The sequence below is a fragment of the Chiloscyllium plagiosum genome, chromosome 10, assembly GCF_004010195.1.
Source record: "Chiloscyllium plagiosum isolate BGI_BamShark_2017 chromosome 10, ASM401019v2, whole genome shotgun sequence".
Taxonomy (NCBI): domain Eukaryota; kingdom Metazoa; phylum Chordata; class Chondrichthyes; order Orectolobiformes; family Hemiscylliidae; genus Chiloscyllium; species Chiloscyllium plagiosum.
In genome coordinates, this window is record NC_057719.1 from 82,926,681 (window position 1) to 82,951,566 (window position 24,886).

Consider the following 24,886-nt stretch of genomic DNA (forward strand, 5'->3'; position numbering starts at 1 on the left):
CTCGCTCTGCCCCACTCCCAGTCCCTCCCTCTCTCTCTCTCTCTCCCGCCTAAACCTCTCCCCCCAGCCTTCTCCCTTTTCCCCCCACCTTTTCCAAGCTGTTTCTTGATTAAGGGACTCAAAATATAAACTCTGTTTTCTCAATATTGTGTCTGACTTGCTAATTGACCAAGTTGATTACAGGAGGGCTGATTATACACATCTACCTGCTTTCTCCATTAAAACCTTGTTCCAGTGTGGCTCAGAGTATCTGTCCATGCAGCCACGGTTTGTAATATTTGGTGTCCTTTTCTATCTCATGCTTTATTTTTGGTATCCCCTTTACCCCTTGTTTGTCTTTAAGGGCATGCCTGGATTCAGTACGGCTCAGAAGCTGGATAAACTGGGAATGAGAGGCTCCAACACGTGTGAGCTAGTCTTTGAAGACTGCGAAGTGCCAGGTATTAAACTGTTCAATTTTTGGCTCTAATTTGGTACAAGTGGATTCAAGACTAACTTCGAAAAGTAATTACAGTACTACAGTTACTAGCTGATTTCATGTAAAAGTCAACCCCCTTTTTTCTTCCAAATAACCTGGAATTTTCCATATATCTCGTGTAAAGGTCGACCCTAGATCAACGTTTATGAGTCAGTGTGCCGGTCATCACATCCCGCTCCAGCTTTCCAGTTTGCTGGTTGTTCTGCTCTGCTCCTGGTCTTCCAGTCTGCTGGCTGTTGTCTACTGCTCTGGGTTTTCAGAATTACCATAATTAGTTTTTTTTATTCGTTTAGAGATCACTTGGGCTTCTGCTCATGATACGATATGAAGTTTGACGGGCATGAATTTCAGACCCTCAAAAGTAGCATCCATGTAGTAGTCGACCCCATAATTTTAACCTTAAAAGGTAATCAAAAAAATTTGACTATTACTTGAGTATACACTAAGTTAAAAATCACATAACACCAGGTTATAGTCCAGCAGGTTTATTTGGAAGCCACCTGGTGAAGGAGTGGCACTCCAAAAGCTAATGCTTCCAAATAAACCTGTTGGACTATAACCTGGTGTATGATTTTTAACCTTGTCCACCCCTGTCCAACACCGCCGCCTCCAAGTCATTGAGTATATATGGTAGGTATAATGTTGAAAAGGAAAAAGAAAAAATTGTAATGGATAAGAAGCAGGGGCGAATGGGGTTATTTGGATAGCCCTTACAAAGGTCTTGCACAGGCAAGATGGGCTGAATCACTTCCTTCCAAACTGATGGAAACTGATTTGTCAATTCGGCAGGTCTAGCCCTTGAGGATGTTGTAAGGATTTGCTTCATAAATGTTTGATATATCATTCTGTGGCCATGCAACAGATAGTCGAACACTCCTTTCTTTCTCCAATCCGGATACAGGCTAATAAAACTACAGTTATCAGTTACATTAGGGTAAGTGAGGCAAACATGTGTGAGTGGATCTGTTTTGTACTTGCACAGTACATTATAAAAATGTTGCCTTGTTCCCCCAACTATTTTCAAATCATACAACAATAGACAGTCCAATTTGCAGTTAAATGTTTATGCCAGTCAGCTTCATGAATTTTAATAAGTACTGGAGTAAATCAAATTGACAGGGTTCTTGTGACCTTTGATTTTTGTGCTGAAGAAAGTGACCAGGTACAAATCTCTGAAGTGATTAGATACACAGTGCATTAAGGATTCCTAGTAAACAAAGTAACTAAGGTGATGTAACCTTTACAAAGGTCTGTTGCTATATTGGGGAGTGTCTGCCTCACTTGCATACACAGCTGCAGCACTGACCTGAACCCACTTCTTAAAGACATGATGTTCATGTATCTACATGATATCTGTGATTTCAGCCAAAAATATCTTGGGAGAATTGAACAAAGGAGTCTATGTTTTGATGAGTGGTCTCGACTTGGAGCGACTTGTGCTGTCTGCTGGCCCTCTTGGGTAAGTAGTGATCTTCACTCAATTATCATTGTTCATGTGTCTCATCCTCTGAACAAATGCTTGACAGTCTGATATGAAAGACATTGTTAAAATGCAAAGAGACACTTTTCAGTCAGTATATCTCAGATCTGAACTTTGCACTACTGGTTTCTGCTCTGAAATCCAGTGGGACTTTGAATGATTTTCTGCACCAGCTGAGATTACCATGAAGGTCCAGTCTTCTCAACTTTGCCCCTGACCAGAGGTGTGGTAATGCTCAAGCAATACCCTCATCCTGTGAATAAATAAAATAGTTCGACTACTACCGGGTACAGCTAGGCAATTTAACTACAAGAGGCATGTCAGCTGAGCCAGTTTCTTTCCAGGCATGTGGCATCAACCAGGGTTCATTGGCATCATTGACCATAAGGCCATCTGCCCCTTCGAGTCATAGAGATATACATCATGGAAACAGACCTTTCAGTCCAACTCATTCATGCTGACCAGATTTCTTGAAATATTCCAGTCCCATTTGCCAGCATTTGGCCCGTATCCCTTGAAACCCTTCCTATTCATATACCTATCCAGGTGCCTTTTAAATGTTGTAATTGTACTAGTCTCCACCACTTCTTCTGGCAGCTCATTCCACACATGCACCATCCTCTGCGTGAAAAAGTCGCCCCTTAGGTTCCTTTTAAATCTTTCCCTTCTCAACTTAAACCTATTCCCTCTAGTTTTGGACTCCCCCACCCCAGGGAAAAACCTTGTCTATTTACCCTAACAAGACTTCTCATGATTTTATAAACATCTATAAGGTCATCCCTCAGCATCCAATGTCCCAACCTATTCAGCCTCTCCCTATAGCTCAAACCCTCCAACCCTGGCAATGTCCTTGTAAATCCTTTCAAGTTTCACAACATCTTACCTATAGCAGGGAGACCAGAATTGTACGCAGTATTCCAAAAGTGGCCTAACCAATGTCCCATACAGCCGCAACATGACATCCCAACTCCTGTACTCAATGCACTGACCAATAAAGGTAAGCATACCAAATATCACCCTCACTATCCTAGATACCTGTGACTCCATTTTCCAGGAGTTATGAACCTGCACTCCAAGGTCTCTGTTCACCAACAATCCCCAGGAGCTCACCATTAAGTATATAAGTCCTGCTCTCATTTATCTTTTCAAAGTGCAGCACGTCACATTTGTCTAAATTAAACTCCATCTGCCACTCCTCTGTCCATTGGCCCATCTGATCACGATCCTGTTGTACTCTGAGGTAACCTTCTTCGCTGTCCACTACACCTCCAATTTTGGTGTCATCTGCCAACTTTCTAACCATACCTCCTATGTTCATATTCAAATCATCTGACTCAGAGGTTATGGTTTCAAGTTACTCTGCTAAGAATTGAGCACATTTGCTTGTATTATGTAGCCATGTTTCTGTAATGGCAATTTATTCCTTAACCCAATGACTCAGAGTGCGAATATAAACAAACTCTGACACCTAAAGCTGAAAATGTGTTGCTGGAAAAGCGCAGCAGGTCAGGCAGCATCCAGGGAACAGGAGAATCGACGTTTCGGGCATAAGCCCTTCTTCAGGAAGAAGGGCTTATGCCCGAAACGTCGATTCTCCTGTTCCCTGGATGCTGCCTGACCTGCTGCGCTTTTCCCGCAACACATTTTCAGCTCTGATCTCCAGCATCTGCAGGCCTCACTTTCTCCTCTGACACCTAAAGAGCAAGCTATTTGTTACGACTTCCTTTGTCTGAAAGTGCACTCAAACCAATTTTTGTTGAGGAATCTTAAGTAACCTGGAATCATTGTGTAGACCACCTTGAGGATGACAAGGCTAATGCATACATGAAATAGGAGCAGGAGTAGGCCATTCAGCCCATTATGGCTGATCATCAAATGTGGAGTTGGTACAGGACATTGGTGAGGCCCCTTCTGGAGGACAGTGTCCAGTTCCAGTCGCCGAGTCATGGGAAGGTTCTTATTAAGCTGGAGAGGGTTTAGAAGAGATTTACCGGGATGTTGCTGGGTGTAGAGGTTTGAGTTATAAAGAAAGGCTGGATAGGCTGGGACTTTTTTTCACTGGAGCGTAGGAGGTTGAGAGGTAACTATACAAAAGTTTAGAAAATCATGAGGGCTATCAATAGGGTTAATAGTAGGTGCATTTTCCCTAGGGTAGGGAATTTCAAGACTAGGAGACACATTTTTAAGGTGAGAGGAAAAAGATTTTAAAAAAGACATGAGGGGCAACTTCTTTATACAGAGGATAGTTTGTGTGTGGAATGAACTTCCTGAGGAAGTAGCGGATGTGGGTACAATGAAAACATTTAAAAGACATTTGGGTGAATACATAATAGGAAAGGTTTGGAGGGATATGGGCCAGGAGCAGGCAGGTGGGACTAGTTTAGTTTGGAACTATGGTCAGCATGGACTGGTTGGGTCGAAGGGTCTGTTTCCTTGCTATATAACTCAATGACTCTATCATCCTTTCCCAATCAACATTTACATAATACTCTGCCATTCTGCTTTTCTTATCAAATTACACAACTTCACCCATATCCATGTTACACTGCATCTGCCACACATATGCCCACTCACTCCACTTATCAAAGTCACTCTGAAGTCTCTTTACATCCTCCACACCACTTACAATCCTAGTTTCGTGGATGGCTGGGACCCAAGCACTCATCCACTGTCATTACCTTCCACTCCAGAATGACCCAGCTATGCCTCTCTATTTACTGCTAACCAGTTCTCAATCTATGGCAGTATATTACCCCCCAACCCTACGTGCTTTGATTTTGCACATTAACCTCTTTATGTGAGACTTCATCAAAACCTTTCTGAATATCTAAATATAGCACATCCAGTATTTCTCCCTCATTTAGACTAGTCATCTCCTTAAAAAATCTAGTAGGTTTGTTAAAAATGGCTTCCTTTTCACAAATCTATGTGAACTTTGTCTAATCCCATTGGTATTTTCTACATTCCATTGAATAGATTTCAGTATTTCAGCTACAACTGTTAAGGTGACCAGACAGTGATTCCCAATATCTCCCCCCCTCTGCTTTTTTAAAGAGTGGAGCTACATCTGCCATAGACTGTTCCAGAATCTGAAGGTTGTTGAAACATAATAAACACATCCAGTGTTTATTACTGGATACTTACTTCCACATAGATTGGTGCCACAGTCTTTGCTGTCACTGCATTCCCTCGAAGAACAATGTCCCTGTCAGAGGAGAGGGAAATTGACCAGAAGACTCCTGCTTGACTGACTTTTACTCTGTTGGACGGTCACTGATTCCCTTTCTACCTGTGCACATTTTACTGCAGTGCAACCACTTTGTAATATGTGCCAATCACAAAGAGAGCAAGGTAAATTAAGACTCGGTATGAATAGTCAAATTTCGATTTTTAAATGCCTGTAGATTTAGAAACAAATGCCAGAGCATAGTACACTGTGGAGCAAGCGCAGGTAAATAGAATCAGTATAGTTTGGTGTTTGTTGGTAGGCATATACATGGCAGACCGAAGGGCTTGTTTCTATGCTGCATGACTCTAAGTCAAAGGAAGACTGAGAGTTAGCGTCCTACAGTATACTTTTTGGGATCTGGGAAAGAATGAGACGCCTGGGATTTGGCTCTTCAGTTTGATTTAACATGTTCACATTTACTGTCCATTTGTAGCATCATGCAGGCCGTGCTGGACCATGCTCTCCCTTACTTGCATGTCCGAGAGGCGTTTGGTCAGAAGATTGGAGAGTTTCAGGTAAGGTACCACAGAGCCTTTGAATATAAATGGAATAGCAATCTCACTAATTTTGTTATTGCTTGTGCGGAACTCTGAGGTTTGTCCATGGCAGCAGTGTCCAGAACTGGAATTTGATGCTAGGAAGGGTGTCAGCATGCAGACATCCGGAGCAGCCATGCAGCTTCGAGGGAGCGCTGAATGTGAGAAATATACACTTTTTATTTTAATAAATTCATTCTTCCTACTTCCTCACGTTAGGACACACATTGCTGCAGATCCAAAAGGACAAGGCAAAAAACATTCTCCAAAAAACCCAAAGCATTGCAGTTGCTTGAACTCGGAAACAGAAACTGAAATTGTTGGAAAATCTCAGCAGGTCTGGCAGCATCTGTGGAGAAAAATCCAGAGTTAATGTTTCGGGTCTGGTGACCCTTGCTCAGAACAAAAAAAACAGAAAATGGGGAGAAGAGATCGGAAGGTCAGACAGTAACTGAGGAGAGACAAACAGAGTTAACATTTTAAGCTTTGTGATCTCTCAATGCATCTTGTTGTGTGAGCAAAGCACTTTGAGAAATCAACTTTAAATATATAAGGAAAGAAGCCGAAGTAAATATAGGCATTTTAGAGAACCAAGGCTGGGAAAATAATAATGGGGAAGCAGGAATTGCAGTGTAGTTGAAAAAATAATTTTTATCAGGCTTCACTGTGGAAGACACTAACAACATTTCAAAATTAATTAAAAACATACCAAAGAGCAAAAGAAGAAAAGGTAATAAATTTAACCATCAATAGAGGAAAAAGTGCTAGGGAAATTAATGAGATTAATTGCTGATAAGTCTTCTGGAACTGATGGGATGTGTCCCAGGATAATGAGGGAAGTAGCTAGAGAAATAGTGGCTGCACAGGTAGGCATCTTCCAAGAGCCCTTAGTTTCTGGGAAGTCCCAGAGGATTGAAAACTGGACAGCAGAACTGGGATAAGGGGGCATTTTCAGGATGAACTTTGTGAATGAGACAAAAATAGGTGGGAAGGAAAATGGTGAGGATGGCACAAAAGGATTATAGGCAGTTTTAAGTAAGTGGGCAAAAATCCCTCTTGAACAGGAATCCAATCTTCCATCACTTTGTTCATGTTTAGCCAGAACAATTTCTTATGTTCTGTTGTTTCCTTTAACTCAGTGTCATTTGTCTGCTAACCTTCCTGTGAAGTACCTGGGAGTGCAGGGCACTATAGAAATGGACCCTGCCCAGGTATGATCACCCTAAATATGGTTAAAAGAACTCTAATTTTAGAGGATAAAATCATCTTAACAGCACAACCTTAGCCATTTTGGACATCATAAACCTAGCAATTGAGTTTTGTTTCCACTTTGAGCGTCTAGGTTTGAATCTGACTCATTGACCTGCTATTGACAGAAATGAGAAGCCTTTCCCTAATTTTAGCATTTCTCTCTGTCTTACTCTCCTGTTCTTCCATTGACCTCAATCTTTGGTGCAGTTATATGTTCATGACAATGTTTTTGTTTTGTCCGTGTATATATTCATTTTACCCAGAGCAATGTTGGGAGTTGTAATGAGATGGGCCAACTGTTGTATCTCCTTGATGTGTTTAACTTGATATTTGTTGCACTGCCTCCTTTACTGCAGCTTTTACAAGGCAAGATGGCTGACATGTATACCAACCTGAGTGCCTGCAGGCAGTACGTATACAACGTGGCAAGAGCTTGTGACATGGGACACATGAGTGCAAAGGTAAGGCTAGAGGAAGTTGAAGTTTATCCTTGTGGACCACTGTATGAGCAGCCTCATTGTCAACAAAAGCCTAGTATGTAATCACTTTCTAAAATGTTTGCACAAAGTCTTGCCTCACTCATGACTTGAGTCTGAGGTTGAATTCAGCATAATCTGCTGATTGTAGGAGTCTGACTTGATACAAGTTGGAGCAGCTTCAATCTAGTCCCTTGTGGATGTACCATAGCGATGATTGGCATTAAGGTTGAAATCTCACCTACTGAATGGCTCGTATGGGAAATTAGAAATGACCACACAGCTACAGTAGAGTCATAGTCATAGAGTTTTACAGGATGGAAAGAGGCCGTTCGGCCCATCATGTCCGTGCCGTTCATCTAGTCCCACCATGACAAGTGTTGTCCACTGTTGAACTAAAGACAGGTTATTGGGCAGGATTGAGGGAGATTTCTGGGTTGAACAATGCTGTATTAGATTAAACAATGCTTAATGTTAACTTGGTGACGGTGATAATGACATCTCACCTTGACAGTCAGAAATTCACATCACCACCTATATGTTGTTCTGCAACAGCTTTGTGGCTTCCTGGAGTGGGAAGTACACTTTCAATGAATGTCTAATCTTTGTTTTGATAGTTTGAACAATCAGAGTTGGATGCCTATGGAGAAGCAATACATTGATGTTTAAAATAAACACTTTTTTAAAAACTCATTGCAGCCTCACTGAGGATAGCGGCATAATTGGAAATATCATGCTACTGCGGTAAGAATGCTTACAGTTTAGGTACATTTTGCAACCTTCTAGGAAATGCAGGGACGAAAGGATTCCTTAAGAATGTGTAGAGAAACTTAAAGAAAAATTTCTAACAGGACACTTGTCTCTCATGATGAAATCTGTTTAAGGGCTCCTTCAGCAGAAAATTGGTAGCAGAAAGCCTATGTGCGCTCTCAAACAGTCCTATGGTGTCGCTCGCTTGAGAATTGTAGAGGTTTCAAGGTACACTGGTCTCTATCTCAACTGCTCCCCATGTGAAAGTATTCCAGGGTCTCACTGAAGATGTTGTGAGAATTCCCTTAAAGCTGCAGTATTCAAATAGTGACCATTTGGCACATTTCCCTTACCAGAGGAAATAATCTTTCCCTTCATTCTGTCAAATCTCTTTAACATTTCTTTTTAAATCTGCTGTTTGTTTTTTTTCTTTTATTTAAACTAACCAAGATCTTTTATGAATCCACATCTCTATTTCCCAAGTTATCTATTTTTATTCCTGGGATGTTGGTGTTGCTGGTAGGACCATTATTTGTTGATTGCCCTTAATTGCTCAAAACCTGGTGGCTTGCTCAGCAATTCCAGAGGGCAGTTCAGAGTCAACCACATTATTGTGGATCTAAAGTCATATGTAGGCTGGAACTATGGCAGATTAGTGACAGCAGATTGGCTATATTAGTTATTCACGTTTTTTTAATGATAATTATAGAAGTTATTAAATGAATTGCAATTCTACCAGCTGCAGTAATGTGATTTGATGCTCCTGTCCCCAGAGCTGGAGTGCCAGTCCAATGATACTACCACTGCACCATTGTTTCCCCTTTTCCAAGTGCAGTATCAGTACCCTTTCCCACACGTCCTTGCTTTGATGTTATTTTCCTTTCTGCTTTCACTGCTGCTTGTTTTATATCTTGTTTAGTTGTGCTTTTGATTTAAAACATCTTTCAAGCAAAGACTTAAAAAAAAGCTTACTGATCAAATGTAGTTCAAATGCTGTGTACAAACAATTGTAATTAATGATTAAAATTATCTATATGCCTGTTTCTTCTTTCTCAATGTTTAATAGTCAGTGCAAGATTTTAAATTGCAGCCACCCCTACTATTATCTTTTTTGGGTGGATCCATAGTGTTATTCAAAACAGAAGAGAAAACTGCAGTGTCCTGGGCAGTATCAATTCCTCAACCAACACCACTAAAACAGATTATCATACTTTATATTCTCATATTTCTGTTGAGGGAACTAGCTGTGCACAAATAGGCTGCTGCATTTCCTACATTACAACAGTGACTACACTTCCAAAGTATATTAGAGTCATAAAGGTCTACAGCATGGAAACAGGCCCTTGGGTTCACCTAACCCATGCTACCCAGTTTTCACAATTAAACTAGTCCCATTTTCCTGTGTTTGGTCCATATCCCTCCATACCTATCCCATCCTTGTACCTGTTCAAATGTTGCTCAAATGACAAAATTGTACTCACTTCCACCACTAAGGTGTCACCTTTATTCTGATAAAACCTGAAGTTTCTTGGGGCAGGGATTTACATATTAATCAAAACCTGCACCTCCATTCTAACTGATTAAAAACTCGATAGCCATCTGGGTTTGTTCAGTACATTTGCATAAGTTGCATGACCCTTTGATCTTTGCCTATAAATTCTGTGTCCAATGTATTCTGTCTCACTAGCTGCCTGAGAAAGTTTGCGGTTTCAAGTAAACTTGTTGGACTGTAAGCTCTTGTCATGTGATTGTTGACTTTGTCCACGCCAGTCCAATAGCGGCGCCTCCACCTCATGACCACTATCTCTGGCAGACCATTCCAGACACTTATTACCCTCTGTGAAAACAAAATGCCACTCTGGACTCTTTTGTATCTCTCCCCTCTTACCCTAAACCTATGCCCACTGATTTTAGACTCCCCTGACATTGGGAAGAGTGAGTTTTGAGAAGATTTGTAGCTTAGTTTGAGGTTCTGGATGTAGGTTTGCTCGCTGAGCTGGAAGATTCATTTCCAGATGTTTCGTCACCCTACTAGGTAACATCTTCAGTAAAGGCTTCACCTGGAGGCCCACTGAAGATGTTACCTAGTAGGGTGATGAAATGTCTGGAAATGAATCTTCCAACTCAGCAAGCCAACCTACGTCCAGATTGGGAAGAGTTATTGGCAATCTACCTTATCTATGCCTCTCATGATTTTATAAACTTCTACCAGGTCACCCCTCATCTCCTATGGTCCAGGAAAAAGGTCCCAGCCTATATTATTGGAGACAAAGTGGCTTAGAACATTCTGAGGCCTTGGAAGCTGCTGCTATGTATAAAGATTATGCCTTTTCACATATTAGAAATCTGCACGACATTGAGATCCATCAGGTCGGTTCTGTGAGATATTGTGCAGTGTGGAGTATTGATCAAGAGATTGTACACTTTGGGTCCAGTTATCTAACACACTTTTGAGACCAAAGTATCACCAGAGCTAGAACCTCATTTACCTCACCTTCCTTTTTCAGGATTGTGCTGGTGTGATTCTCTATGCAGCAGAGGCAGCGACTAAAGTTGCCCTGGACGGCATTCAGTGTCTAGGTGAGTGCTCTCTCCTTTAAATGATTGATTGAGGGTGAAGGGTTGAGAACAACCCAGTGAGGCCACCACAACAGTGAGAGAGGGAAAGCAAATAATAATTGGCTAAGAAAAGGCTGACTGTAGTAGTCCCCGCACGTCAGAGCAAGTTGGAACAGGGAACCTCTGCAGTGTCTTCATAGTCAAATGCTGTTTGGAAGAGTGCCTAGGGTGGAAATTTTGGAATTGCCAAAGGCAATTGAATTATTTGATAGGCTAGGTAGAGAGAAAGCATCTTCTCTTGTTGGGGAGTTCAGAACAATGGGGCTCAGTGTTAAAATTCGGGCTGATGTCAGGATGTTTTTTTTTGTTTACACATGCCTAATGGAACTTTACACTTGCCTCTCTCAAAAAAGCTATTGCGATTCTGCCAACCAAACGTTTGAAAGCAAGGCTGATAGGTTATTGTTGGGTAAGCCTGTTAAAGGATAATGATCCAAGCTGACAGAGTCTTGGATCTAATGGGACGGTGGAAGATGATTGGGGTGCGGCAGTAGCTGAATGATCCTAAGTACTGGTGGCTTGGGAAGATCGAGAAGCCAAATACTCAGGAGTACTTGCCAGATTTATGCAGAGAGAGCAACATTTCAGCTGGAGAAACTTTATAAGCTGGAAGTGAAAGATGCGTCAGTTTTCAAATGACCAATGTTTTCTCATTTTCTGTCTCACTGTAAAGGAGATGTAAGTGAACCCCTGAAAATGAAGGAATCATAGATGGACCTGCACATTGCAAAACGTTTGGGGGGACGAAGGGTGGACAAAAGTATTTGTCATAGTGTTTCTGATTTTCTTTCTGATGCAACCTCTTTCCATTTCTTCCCATTACACATAGTACAGCTGAACTAATCTCTACTTTTGTCAATTAAAGATTCAAATTCAAATTCTCAAACTGCCATGGCAAGACTGAAACTCTGAGTTACCATAAACCATAAAATTAACCATTATAATAGGACCTTCACCCTATAGAGTGTAAGATCTGATGTCTACTGCTGTGCTTTGTAATTTGTCTAATAATTGGGATTGGGAACTGGCTGAGTAAAGACATGGTCTTCTTGGAACTTACGCAGACAATATGGTTTTTGCTAATCATCTCTTGTGCTAATCTGCTCGTACCTATGTATTTGCAATTGCAGGCGGCAATGGATACATCAATGACTACCCTATGGGTCGCTTTCTACGTGATGCCAAGCTGTATGAAATAGGAGCTGGAACCAGTGAAGTCAGGAGACTCATCATTGGGAGAGCATTTAACGCCATTTACAAATAACCTAATTTCCCAACCACTCCCTAAAGACAAGGCCTCGTATGTGTCTCTTCATTCTACACATCGCACAACTTAGTGCATTGCAGCAATATTTCATTAATTTTTTAAGATGTGTGTACCCATTGTATTTTGAAGTGCCTTGGACTCTATCAGGACATCAACGTTCATAGAAATATCGGTTGCAAGGCTAGAATTGTGGTAAAATCATGAATATTGATTTCAATCGAATATTCGTGTTCAATGGAACAGGAAGGAGAGCATTCTGCAGTTAGCAGAGCAACAGGATGCTCTATGCAATACAAAAATTGGTTCTGCATCATCACTCTGGTCTGTTGGTTAATGCGCTGTGTGATGTTTTATTAATTTGCAGACGAGAAATGAAATGCAAATGTCACAGGATTATCCCTCTGCACCACCTCATACTTATGTGACAGGATTATTCAGTGTTGCTGGTGCAGTTGCATATAATCTATACATACCACCTTTCCTTCAGGATCTCATTGTACTTTTCAAGTGTTCAGCTGTCATTGTTGCAAAAACTAGAATGCGAGAGTCAGCAGATGGTTGACTTTCCTTCCAGAGCAGCGACAAAGTTGCAAGCTGTCCAAAGCGGGTCCCCCTTTGTTCAAAATAATAAATGCAACCCCATCTCCCCTGGCGTTGCTCACAATAGGTCAGAGGGTTTCAGGAGAGTTGTACTGTGTATCACTCATTATATTATCCTGCTGTGGTGGAGTTTTGTATATAATTAACCTTCCCCTCAAGACTGGAAGGTCTCTGCAAAATCTGAGATCAGTCAGAGTCACATCATTAAAATGGGAAGTGCTTGACTCGAGACCAGAAAACAGCATTTAATCTTGCTACTACATAACATTTCAGAGTGAGATATCCCACTTGTGACAGGCTCTGGAAAGTGGATGAGCTTTGTCCAATTTTTACTTTTAATGCTGGTTTTATTCAATCTGGGGGTGTGGGTGTCACAGGCAGGACAGGCATTTATTGCCCATGCTTAGTTGGTCGTGGTAGCTCATCTTTGAACCGTGATTTTGATACAACCGAGTGTCTTAGCAAGACCCTTCAGTTCCCATTCAACCATGTTGGTGCAGGTCAGGAGTCATGTGTAAGATAGATTAGGTAAAAACTGCAGGTGTTGTTCCGTTGGACACCTTTTTGGATTTTGTTTCAGATTTCTGTGTTTTTTTTTGTGTGGTCTCAAACCGCTAAGTCTGATTTCTGTCCTGGAGGAACAGGATGTTTGCGAGAAAACCAGTGACACACATACCAAGGAGCGAGAGAGAACCTGCTCACTGCTTCATGTCACGTCTCCACACTAACTATCAGCCTCACAATTAGACTCCTAAATTTGGGAGTCTTAAAAAGTGCTGAGGAACAAGCCCTTGGTGTTCAATTTGTTTATTATTAAGGTGTGTTCACTGCTGTTGCAACTCAGTGTATTTTGCAGGAAGCCATTGAGCTAGTGGGATCTATGAGTAGAGTAACACATTGTCAACCCAGCTCCTGTTATACAGATGTTGGCTGGAACTGCAGCTGTACTCGATGGTAATAGTAAAGCAGGGGTCTGTTTTATCTTCTGTTTGTTTTTCTAAGGTGAACAACAGCTTGTCTTTTATATCACACCTTTTAACAGTAAAATGTCCAAAGGTGCTCCAAAGGAGCGTAGTGAGCCAGTCATTTGATACAGCCTCAGGAGGAAGCATGACAAGTGGTGACCAAGTACTTTGATCAAAGAGGTAGGTTTTAAACAGCAACTTTTAAAAGCAGAGAGGGATGGATAGCTAATTCCAAAGGTTAAAGCCTTAAGCAGCTGAAGGCATGGCAAGTTAATGGGAACATGGAACATAGGCACAGGAATGCACAAAATCATCTTGGATAAAATTAAAATTACAGTGTTTAATTTTCCAGGTTCTCTTATTCCCAAATGAACCTGCCTATTCCTGAGAGAAATGTAACAAAACTGGACTTGGAAGAAGAATAAACTGTGATAGATTTGAGCCTCCAAACCCTTTACATCCTTGTCTTTTTAGATATTCAATGGGTCTTGCCTGCGAGTGGTTAAATTTCCATTAAATTATATTTCCTTTCAGTATATCTTGCAGCTCTTATCTTTTGGGAAGCTTAACACGTAGAAACCCACCTGTCACCAGTTCTGGAGTTTCCAGTTGTAACCTGCCAAGAAGCATGTGATGCACAATGTGAAAGCCATGTAACAGGAGTGTATAAGTGTGGGCTGAGGGGAAAGAATAGAGAAGCTAAAATTCTTCAATCTGGAGGTGGGGGTGGGTGGGGGAGAGGGAGGTTAATTTCACTGAAGTATAAAATGATTTGCACTCAGAACATTGCTTCAGGGTAAGTCAACAAGTTGAATAGAGGGGATTGTGCGTAAAGGAGTGACAAGACCATTTACCAGAGAGATGAACTGAACCCTCTGCTTGCTCTGGTCATCTGTATAATCATTGGTGAAATCTGGCTGCATGCAACGCTGTGGAATCTGCTCACTTGTGCACTGTGCCACTTGTACTGTTCCTTGTGACACACACACACACACAATGAGTATACACGATGGGTCTAAATGCAAGGTTACCTACTCTGGTTTAAAGTCACATTGCTTGACTACCCTACATTCCCACCGGTGGTCATGCCTTTCCGCAAAGAATTCCTTCATAACCCGATTAAATAAATCTTGAATGTCAAAGCATTTTATTTCAATCTCCGATATTGTTATAACAATTAATGTGGTGATTATATAAAATGATGAATCACTTTTATGCCCCCTTGACGTTTCTCTGGATTTGTCTGCAGCACTCTAGTCCTAACCCTAACCCGAACCCTACTGCAGATTTGCAACTCTAGTCTGCTGTGAATGGTTGTATATATATCAATCAAAGTTGAAAGATCAGGTGCTCTTGAGGATAGATTGTTTGAAGCATTCATCAATTAACTCTTTTGTCTCAGGTCATTCACTCTTGATTCTTGGATAGGTGGTGCTTGATTTACTAATCTGAACTATGTCTACAGTCAGATTAAAGAAGCGTTTTACGAGGCATTCAGCTCTGGGTTGTCTTGACACAGGGATGGAATTATATCCGAAGAGACTGGAGAGTGATGATAAAAAAGTGATGTCTTCATGTGGTGATTGTATCTGATGACCTCTTTATTTGGGTCACAGAGCGCTACAGATACCTTTTAATGTTCAGTTCCTTCTCTCTCAATAAATACCTACATTCAGCAGCAAGCGTTAATGTCACACTTTGAAGAGTAAAATACCCCAAGACATTCGCAGGGAGTTATCAAACACAATTTAATAATGTACCACATAAAATGATGAGGGCAAATAACCAAAAATGTGGTCAACAAGGTAAGGTTGTAAGGAATATCTTAATGGAGAAAAAGAGAAGTCGAGAGATACACAGAGGGGATTCCAGAATTGGGGCTTTTCACTCAGTAGTAAGTAACTAATGCATACTTATTGTTTAACTTACTGCTGGATGTCTGTTTAAATTGAATGGACCTAATCTGTAATAACTTCAGATTTGGATATAGTCTTGTTGCTTGTAGTTGCATTCACTCTGAATGACAACACCAATGTGATCTCCTATCAGGGAATTACTTTTAATCATTGAATACTCTGTGGGATATTTATGAGTAGACTATAGATGTGATTATACAGTTGATTCAATAAAAGCTATGTGCAACATCTTTTGGTATTCTATATTTGATGAAGTGCGTGGGAGGAGCAGCTCATGGTGGTATTTGGCTGTTTGCTGCAGTAAAGTGGGTTATCGAGCAAATGGACCAGGAACAGTGCTGTCCTATGAAGCCCTAGGTTTGCTAATTCAGGACAGACGGGATTAAAAAGGCAAGACATCCATGTGTTGACAATTGTATATTGTGATACAGGTTTGTTCATCTATGTTGTGTGTGCTATTGTATCTGATGATGGTTACATCAATAACAGAATCTTTGATGAGGTATGCCCAAAGGTGAATTGGATTTCAGAGAAGACATGCTACACACTCAAGGAATTTAACTCTAGGCAGGAAAACCCGGGAATAAGTATTGAATTCACTGGAGACAGACCTAAAAGGATCTCAAAGGAATTTCTGATAATGACATGAATCACAAGAGTCAGTCATGTGAAAAAGCTCTGTACATATACAGCCACTAATGGCTATTGCTTGATATCAAGTGGTAAATTCATATTGATCTGCAGGTTAGAGCAGAGCTATTTATAATTCTGCCACAGTGTATACCCTTGTAGTTAATGTTTATGTTTCAGATATTGTCCTGTATTGAATACCATTACTAATAGGAAAATATACCTTCCAGCATGTGTTTGGACAGCTCTAATTTAGGATTTTAGGTTAGGATAATATCCATTTAAGGCTATTATCCTAGTTTTTAAAAGAAGGTCACATCAGAGCCAGGGAACTATGTGCTCAGCAGCTTGATATTCCTTAGTAAGAAGATTCGAGACGGGATTGGAAAAGATCCCCTTTGTGATCAACAGGAAAGGGAAGAGTATTAGAAATTCAAAATGTCACTTCTAGGGGTAAAAACCATAGCTTACTGTGTCAAATTAGAATTTTACATGATGCCACTAAGGTAGGAGTTGAGAAAAGTTCATGAGATGCTGCCTGGCTGATGTTGTAGAAAGCCTGTGATTAGATGCCTCATGAGGTCATTTCATAAGGTAGATTCTTGCGATATCAACAGAAATTTAAAATGAAGGATTGTGAATCATTGCCAATCTGGCAGCTAAAATGTTCAAGGTTGCAGATGCAATTCAGCCTGGAGACAAGCTTATTTAGTGGGATACCCAGGATTGGTTCTAGGCAATGTTCCTACATGTTGAGACAAGTGATGTGCAGGTAGTCCTTGCTGTGTGATAAATAATATGGGGATGCAGTCACGGATGAATATTTATAGTGTCTGCACACAATTAAATGTTGAAGGAAATATCTGTTCCATCAGCTACTCTTCATTATCTGGAATTATTAACCCTGGCAGCTATGCTGGGGCAAAACCTTTATAAGACTTAAGACCTCAAAGAATGCTCAATGTACTTGCATAATCTTGCAGCAGTCACGCACAATCTTCTGGCCTGTTTCCCAGTGAAAGCTCAGGGCCAACTTAGTGAAATCATGACAAAAGCTAATGGTGGTGTGTTTCTATTATCATCATTCAGTATAAATCAAAAAATACATTGATGCTGCAGGTTGCTACTCAGGCTACATCCATCTGTTGTACCCAGTTTTTAGGCCTTTAGAACTTAGAATATGAAAGCACAGTACAAGCCCTTAGGCCCTTAATATTGCGCCGACCTGTGAAACCTATACGAAGCCCATCGAACCTACACTATTCCATTCTCGTCCATGTGCCGATCCAATCACCATTTAAATGCCCTTAAAGTTGGCGAGTCTACAACCGTTGCAGGCAGTGCGTTCCAATCTTTACTACTCTCTAAGTAAAGAAACTACCTCTGACATCTGTCCTGTATATATCACCCCTCGTGCTAGTCATCACCACCCTAGGAAAAAAGGCTCTCACTGTCCACCCAATCTAACCCTCTGATTGTCTTATGTCTCAATTAAATCAACCTCCTTCTCCCTAACGAAAACAGCCTCAGGTCCCTCAGCCTTTCCTCGTAAGACCATCCCTCCATACCAAGCAAAATCCTAGTAAATCTCTTCTGAACTCTTTCCAAAGCTTCCACATCCTTCCTATAAGGTGGCGACCAGAACTGCACGCAATACTCCCAAGTGCGGCCACACCAGAGATTTATAAGCTGCAGCATGACGTCATGGTTCTGAAATGCCATTCCTCTATTAATAAATGCCGACACATCATATGCCGCCTTAATAGCCCTATCAACCTGGGTGGCAACTTTGAGGGATCTATGTATATGATCTCCAAAATCTCTCCTCATCTACACTACCAAGAATCTTACCGTTAGCCCAGTACTCTGCATTCCTGTTACTCCTTCCAATATGAATCACCTCACACTTTTCTGCATTAAACTCCATTTGCCACCTCTCAGCCCAGCTCTGCAGCTTATCTATGTCCCTATGTAACCTACAATATCCTTTGGCACAATCCACAACTCCATCGAATTTTGTGTCATCTGCAAATTTACTAACCAGTCCTTCTATGCCCTCATCCAGGTAGTTTATAAAAATGACAAACAGCAGTGGACCCAAAACAGCTCCTTGTGGTACACCACTAGTAAAGGAGCTCCAGGATGGACATTTCCCATCAACCACCACTCTCTGTCTTCTTTCATCTAGCCAATTTCTGATCCAAACTGCTAAGTTGCCCTCAATCCTATGCCTCTGTATTTTGTGCAGTAATCTACCATGGAGAGCCTTATCAAACACCTTACTGAAATCCATATATACCACATTAATAGCTTTACCCTTGTTCATCTGTTTAGTCACTTTCTCAAATAACTCAATAAGGCTGGTGAGGCTTGACCTACAATTCACAAAACCTGCCCTAATCCAACTTATTCCTATCGAAATGATTATAAATCCTATCTCTTGCAACCTTTTCCAACACTTTACCCACATCACTGTTCTATAATTACTAGGGTTGTCTCTACTCCCATACTTGAACAAGGGGACAAGATTTGCTATTCTCCAGACTTCTAGTACTATTCCTGTAGATGTTGACAACATGAAGATCAAAGCCAAGGTTTGGACAATCTCCTCCCTGGCTTCCCAGAGAATCCTAGGATAAATCCCATCCAGCCCAAGAGACTTATCTATTTCCACACTTCCCAGAATTTCTAACACCACCTCCTTGTGAACCTCAATCCCATCTAGTCTAGTATCCCATTTCTCAGTATTCTCCTCGGCAACATTGTCTTTTTCCAGTGTGAATACTGATGAAAAATATTCATTTGGCACTTCCTCTACCTCTTCTGACTCCACGCACAACTTCCTACTCCTGTCCTTGATTGGCCCTAATCTTACTCTAGTCATTCTTTTATCCCTTATGTGCTTATAGAAAGCTTTAGGGTTTTCCCTGATCCAATCCGCCAACAGGTTATCATGTCCTCTCCTCACTCATCTTAGCTCTCTCGTTAGGTCCTTCCTGGCTACCTTGTAACTTGTACCTTTGTTTGGGGGTTATTGGCGATTTGTAATGCACATGAGTAAGAAAAAAGCTGTGCGAATGATCAATAGTGTCAAGACCTCCGGTCAATTTAAGATTCTTGTTGAATTTAGAGCAACATGAATGTGGAGACAGCTAATAGAGGTGTGTAATGCAGCTGTAGAGTATCTGTATTGATGGCCAGGAGCTCAGTAAATGTCTAGCTATCAGGCTGCAGCCACCATGAGATGTGGTCAGAACTAGATGGATTCTTTCAATGGTTCATTTTGCCTGTTGGCATAAAAACATGCCAAAATGAGAGGCAGATTTTACACTATTACTACACTTCTAATGACTTAATTGGCTGGCAAGCATTTTGGCAAATTGTGTGGAAGGCACTTTAACTCAATCCCCTGAGAACAGGCAATGTTCATAAAAGTTTGATCCAAATGCTGTTCACCTCCTGCTATTTCTGATGCAGAGGAGTACACCATTATTGATAATGGAGTGTCTACCTTTCCTGTGTGGATAGACATCACAGCAAGCAAATGTTTCCAATTCATCCTCAAATTTAAAGTTCTGTTCAGGACCCACCTAACTCCACATACACCCTGATAGGTGAAGTGGCCAGAGGCATTACTCAGCTCACAACCTGTGACTGATTATACATTGCTACCATTGCACCACAAAGATAAGGACAAATCAACATCTATCCACATACCCCAAATATTATTCCTTGGAACTGACTATTGTGTAGTTGCAATAATGATCATGTCTGATACTATAACAGGAGATATAATTATGTCAAGGCAAAATATAAAGATGATGGAAATCTGAACCATAAACACGAGTTGCTGTTTACAGTTCAAATCCAGTATGACTTTACTTCTTTCTTCACAGATGTTGCCAGACCTCCTGAGTTTCTCCAGCATTCTCTGTGTTCCATATCAGATCAGATACCATTTAGACTCTAGCTCATTATCAATAGCCTTGCATCCTGTCCTTGACGATGACCCATTTTGATCCAGTCTTATAGGGGTGGGGTTTCCAATGCCTATGGATGCAGTTCATCTCCGGCATAAACACAAACTGTGGTTCTAATATCACTGCTTGCTCTCCTCAGTCAATCAGTCCAGAATCTCAAACACTCAAATCAATCTGGTTAAAAGGTCCCTGTTGGGCAGAAACCCTGAACTCATTCAATTGCTGATGAATGTCCTCCAACACATACTGGAGACAAGCATCCTCCTCAACACAAAAATGCTGCATCCATTTACCTGTTCTCTGATGAAGCCATTGTAACTGCTATAGTTTTCGTGATTAAAATCCTATTGGATACCAAATGTCACTGTTATGGTTTTTTGTTTGGCATGAAACTGATCATGAAGAAATGTGTAATGTGTTCCATTGTGACATAGATAAATCACCTGTATCAGCCGTGGAAAACAGTGCGATTGAGCCAATGTCGTATAACAGTTAAAAATGCAAGCAAACAGCTTATCTGATTGAGTTACTATCGTATAATAGTTAAATTTGTTTCTGCTGCTGATAGGGTTCCATGACTAACAGAGTGTTGAACAAACTTATATAAACACATAGCTGAAAATGTGTTGCTGGAAAAGCGCAGCAGGTCAGGCAGCATCCAAGGAACAGGAGAATCGACGTTTAACACGTACACAAGCTACCACAAACCAGGCCTAACTGATGTTGCAACGGTTCAAGTGACTTACTGATGGAATGTCATGTTGTGATTGGCTTATTGTGTTGCTAAGGCTTGAAAATTACATATAATTAAGATAAGCTATCAGTGTCTTCATGTTTAAAAATGTAATCCGACCTTACAATCGACATAGTTACACACTTATTCTCAGCAGCCAGAATGTAACAGTCACTGCTTCTTAATAAAAATTCTTTAATTTTTACCGATTGATGACTGGTCATTCTAAGAAGAAAAAGAGAGTATCCAACAAGCCTAAAGTCCAAGTAACCCCCCCTTAAATTTTATTTAGCTGGGGAAAAGTCGCCTTTTTTTTGTAAAACTGTCTCAGAAATTCACAAAATGATGGTCTCAGGGAAACAGATAACAGCCTATTCCAAAGGAGAGAGAAATAACCTTAAACAACTACTGCTTACAGGTAAAAATTGAGAAAAGTAAGAGTTCAGTTTACATCCCTCCCCAGTGCACAGCACTCAGGAAACTTTTATTAAGCAATGAAAGGTAATACTTAAAATAAACAAGACAGCGTTATATTCACTCAGTGTTGATCTCATTTCCCAATTTAGATTAGGGAGCAAGATCCTTATCCTCAGTTTCAAACTTAGTGTATGGTTTTTGTGCTGGTTAGAATATACGACATAGAACATAAAACAGTACAGACCCTTCGACCCTCAATGTTGTGCTGGCCTTTTATGCTACTCTAAGATCAGACTAACCTACATACCCTTCATTGTACTATCTTCCATGTGCCGTGCCTATCCAAGAGTCACTTAAATGGCCCTAATGTATCTGACTCTACTACGACTGCCAGCAGTGCATTCCACCCATCCACCAATCTCTGTGTAAAGAACCTACCTCCAATCACCTTAAAATGATGCCCTCTTGTGATCGCCATTTCCGTCCTGGGAAAAAGTCTCTGACTATCCACTCCAGCTATGCCTCTCAACATCTTGTACACCTCTAGCAAGTCACCTCTCCTCCTTTTACACTCTAATGAGAAAAAACCCTAGCTCCCTCAACTTTTCTTCATGAGACATGCCCTCCAGGCAGGCAGCATGCTGGTAAATCTCCTCTGCACAATATTCCAAATGTGCTCTAACCAGGGCTCATAGAGCTGCAGCATAATTTATCTCTTTTTGGGCCACAATACGTGTGATTAATCAGTGACATTCCTGAACTTGTTGACATCTTTAATCTCTCCTTGCTACGATCTGAAGTCCCCATCTCCTTCAAGGAGACCTCAACCACCGTGGGGCCGGAGAAAATTCATGCAGCGTGCCTCAATGACTGCAGCTGCCCGGTGGCTCTGACCTCCATAATTACAAAGTGCTTTAAGAGGTTAGTCATGGCTCACATCAACTCCAGCCTCCCAAATTGCCTAGATCCTTTGCAATTTGTTTACCAGTGCAACAGGTCCACAGCAGATGTCATCTCCCTGGCCCCACACTCATCCCTGGAACCGCTGGATAACATGTCAGGCACGTACTTATTGACTACAGCTCTGCCTTCAACACTATAATTCCAACCAAATCGATCTCTAAACTCCGAGACCTAGGTCTCGCTCCCATTCTGTAACTGGATCCTCAATTTCCTGATCCATAGACTACAATCAGTGAGAATAGGCAACAAGGTCTCCTCACCATAATTCTCAACAGCGGTACACTGCAAGGTTGTGTACTCCTTATACATTCATGACTGTATGGCCAAATTCTGCCCGACCTCCATTTACATGTTTGCTGATGACATCACCATTGTGGATCTCAAACAACAATAGTACAGAATGTAGGAAAGAGATTGAGTGCATAGCGGTATGATGTAAAGGCAACAATCTCTCCACTAATGTCAGCAAAATGAAGGAGCTGCTCATTGACTTCAGGAAGTGGGGTGGAGGGCACGCCCCTGTCTGCATTGGTGGTACTGAGGTGGAGAGCATCAAGTTCCTGGGAGTGATGATCGCCAACAATCTGTCCTGGTCCACCCAAATCGAGGCGATAGTCAAGAAAGCAGAACAACAGCTCTACTTCCTCAGGAGGTTAAGGAAATTCAGTATCTCCGCAAAGGCTCTTACCAATTTTTATAGATGCACCATAGAAAGCATCCCATCTGGGTGCATCACAGCTTGGTGTGGCAACTGCTCTGCCCAAGACTACAAGAGACTATAGAGAGTTGTGAACACAGCCCAGTCCATCACACAAGCCTTCCATCTATTGACTTCATCTATACATCCCATTGCCTGGGGAAACTGGGCAACATAATCAAAGAGCCCTCCCACCCTGGTTATACTCTCTTCCAGCCTCCTCCATCAGGCCGAAGATATAAACGTTTGAATTAACATTTGAACAGATTCAAGAACAGCTCCTTCCCCGCTGTTGTAGACTTTTGAACACACCTCTCAAATGTTAATTCTGATCTCTCTCTGCACCTTCTCTGTGCCTGTAACACTGTATTCTGCACTCTGTTCTGCCATCCTGAAGCACTTTGTATGTACAATCTGCTTGTGTGGCATGCAAAACAACCTTCTTTACTGTATCTCAATACATGTGACAACAATAAATCAAACTCAAACTCAAACTCTGGTCTAGGTGGCACGGGACCAATTTCTCATTGTTATTTGAGAGTGACGCTCATCTTTGGATGTCATTTCCCCAATCATATCACTGACCTTTACTTATGGGAACTTGCCCCTCATCATAGCCTTCTTCTGTTATTTCATTACATGTTATGGATTTCCACTGAGATAATAGGGCACCGTGCAACATTTTCTTTGTCCTTTTGTTTGGGAAAAAGAGAGTATGTGTTGTCACGTACTGATTAGTAATTGGGCTCATCATTCCAAATGACAGAATTGGTGCATAAGCATTTATTCGGTTGCGTATGGGTCTTTGTGGTGCAGTGTTATGGACCAGATCAGATCCCCTCAAAATATTTTAAGAAGGTGGCCTAGATCCTAACTTTTTTCTTATTATAAAGTGGATGTTCCGGGTGTGAAGTGACGAGCAAACTATTCGACATTAAGCAAACTACAATTTATTTAAACTCTACAGTTAAAATACAAATGAAAGAAAGAGGAACTTAGAATAACTTAACTACTGGAAAACTTAACCGAATAATTAAGTTTGGCACCTCTGCCTTTACAACTTCTCTTCAAAAAACCCAGGACAAAATAACCTTCTTAAAGTACAGCATCGTCATAGCAGTAAAAGTGTTCTTACCTCCAAGCTAGAAGGTCTGGGTTCAAGGCCACAGAGGTGTGTTGTAATATTTCCAAACTGGTTGATCAAAGTACCTATTATTTAGAGTACTCATTAGATCGGTGTGGTTTTGTTAAAGGGAACCATTTGCTAATAATGACTGCTGTTGCTGAGGATGTGTTAGATCTGTAACAGCAAATGTCATGTAGTTGCTCACTACCTTAAAGAGATTACAAAGTAGGTAATACGTAAAATCTATCCAGAGCAGTTATCAAATCTATGCATGTAGATGCTCAGTGTGTCAGAGCTCAGGAAGAGAGATACGCTTCTGAAGGACAGCACGACACATTCAACAGATATATGTTCACAAGTAATAAAAGTCAAAATCACCTAGAATGATCAAAAAAGTTATCACAGAACCTTAATTCTGATGAAAAGGTAAATACAATTGTTATAAAACTGAAAAGAAAATGATTACTTCAACTTAAGATACCATAAGTTTAAAGGCTAAATAGTTTAGGACCGATTCAATCTTTCAACGATATTACTCCGCAGAACTGATCCTTTGGACACCAGCTCAGCACCGCCAAAGACCGATAGGTTTGAATTCTTGGGGAGTACCATGAGTATCATATTTGGATCAATCGATGTTAAGAGACATTGTAGCGTTTGCTCAGTAATTGAACTGTACCTCTCTCCCAGGTATCCATCATTCTGTAGATAAACCATGTGAACCCTCCAATTAAATTGCAGTTTGAAGTCACTCCCAGGTATTCATTATTCTG

The 24,886-nt window shown here is 41.0% G+C and overlaps 1 protein-coding gene across 2 annotated transcripts in view; it reads left to right on the top strand.

Moving 5' to 3' along the window:
* ivd (isovaleryl-CoA dehydrogenase) overlaps window positions 1-15,797 on the top strand; it is a 112,888-nt gene extending 97,091 nt beyond the window's left edge. For both annotated transcript variants that reach the window (XM_043698211.1, XM_043698213.1), the window contains 6 exons: window positions 344-440; window positions 1,844-1,937; window positions 5,621-5,702; window positions 7,331-7,435; window positions 10,708-10,780; window positions 11,950-15,797. In XM_043698211.1, the coding sequence (XP_043554146.1) occupies window positions 344-440; window positions 1,844-1,937; window positions 5,621-5,702; window positions 7,331-7,435; window positions 10,708-10,780; window positions 11,950-12,083 (585 nt within the window). In that variant the 3' untranslated portion in view covers window positions 12,084-15,797. The remainder of the gene's footprint in view (window positions 1-343; window positions 441-1,843; window positions 1,938-5,620; window positions 5,703-7,330; window positions 7,436-10,707; window positions 10,781-11,949) is intronic.
* Window positions 15,798-24,886: the final 9,089 nt, after the last annotated feature.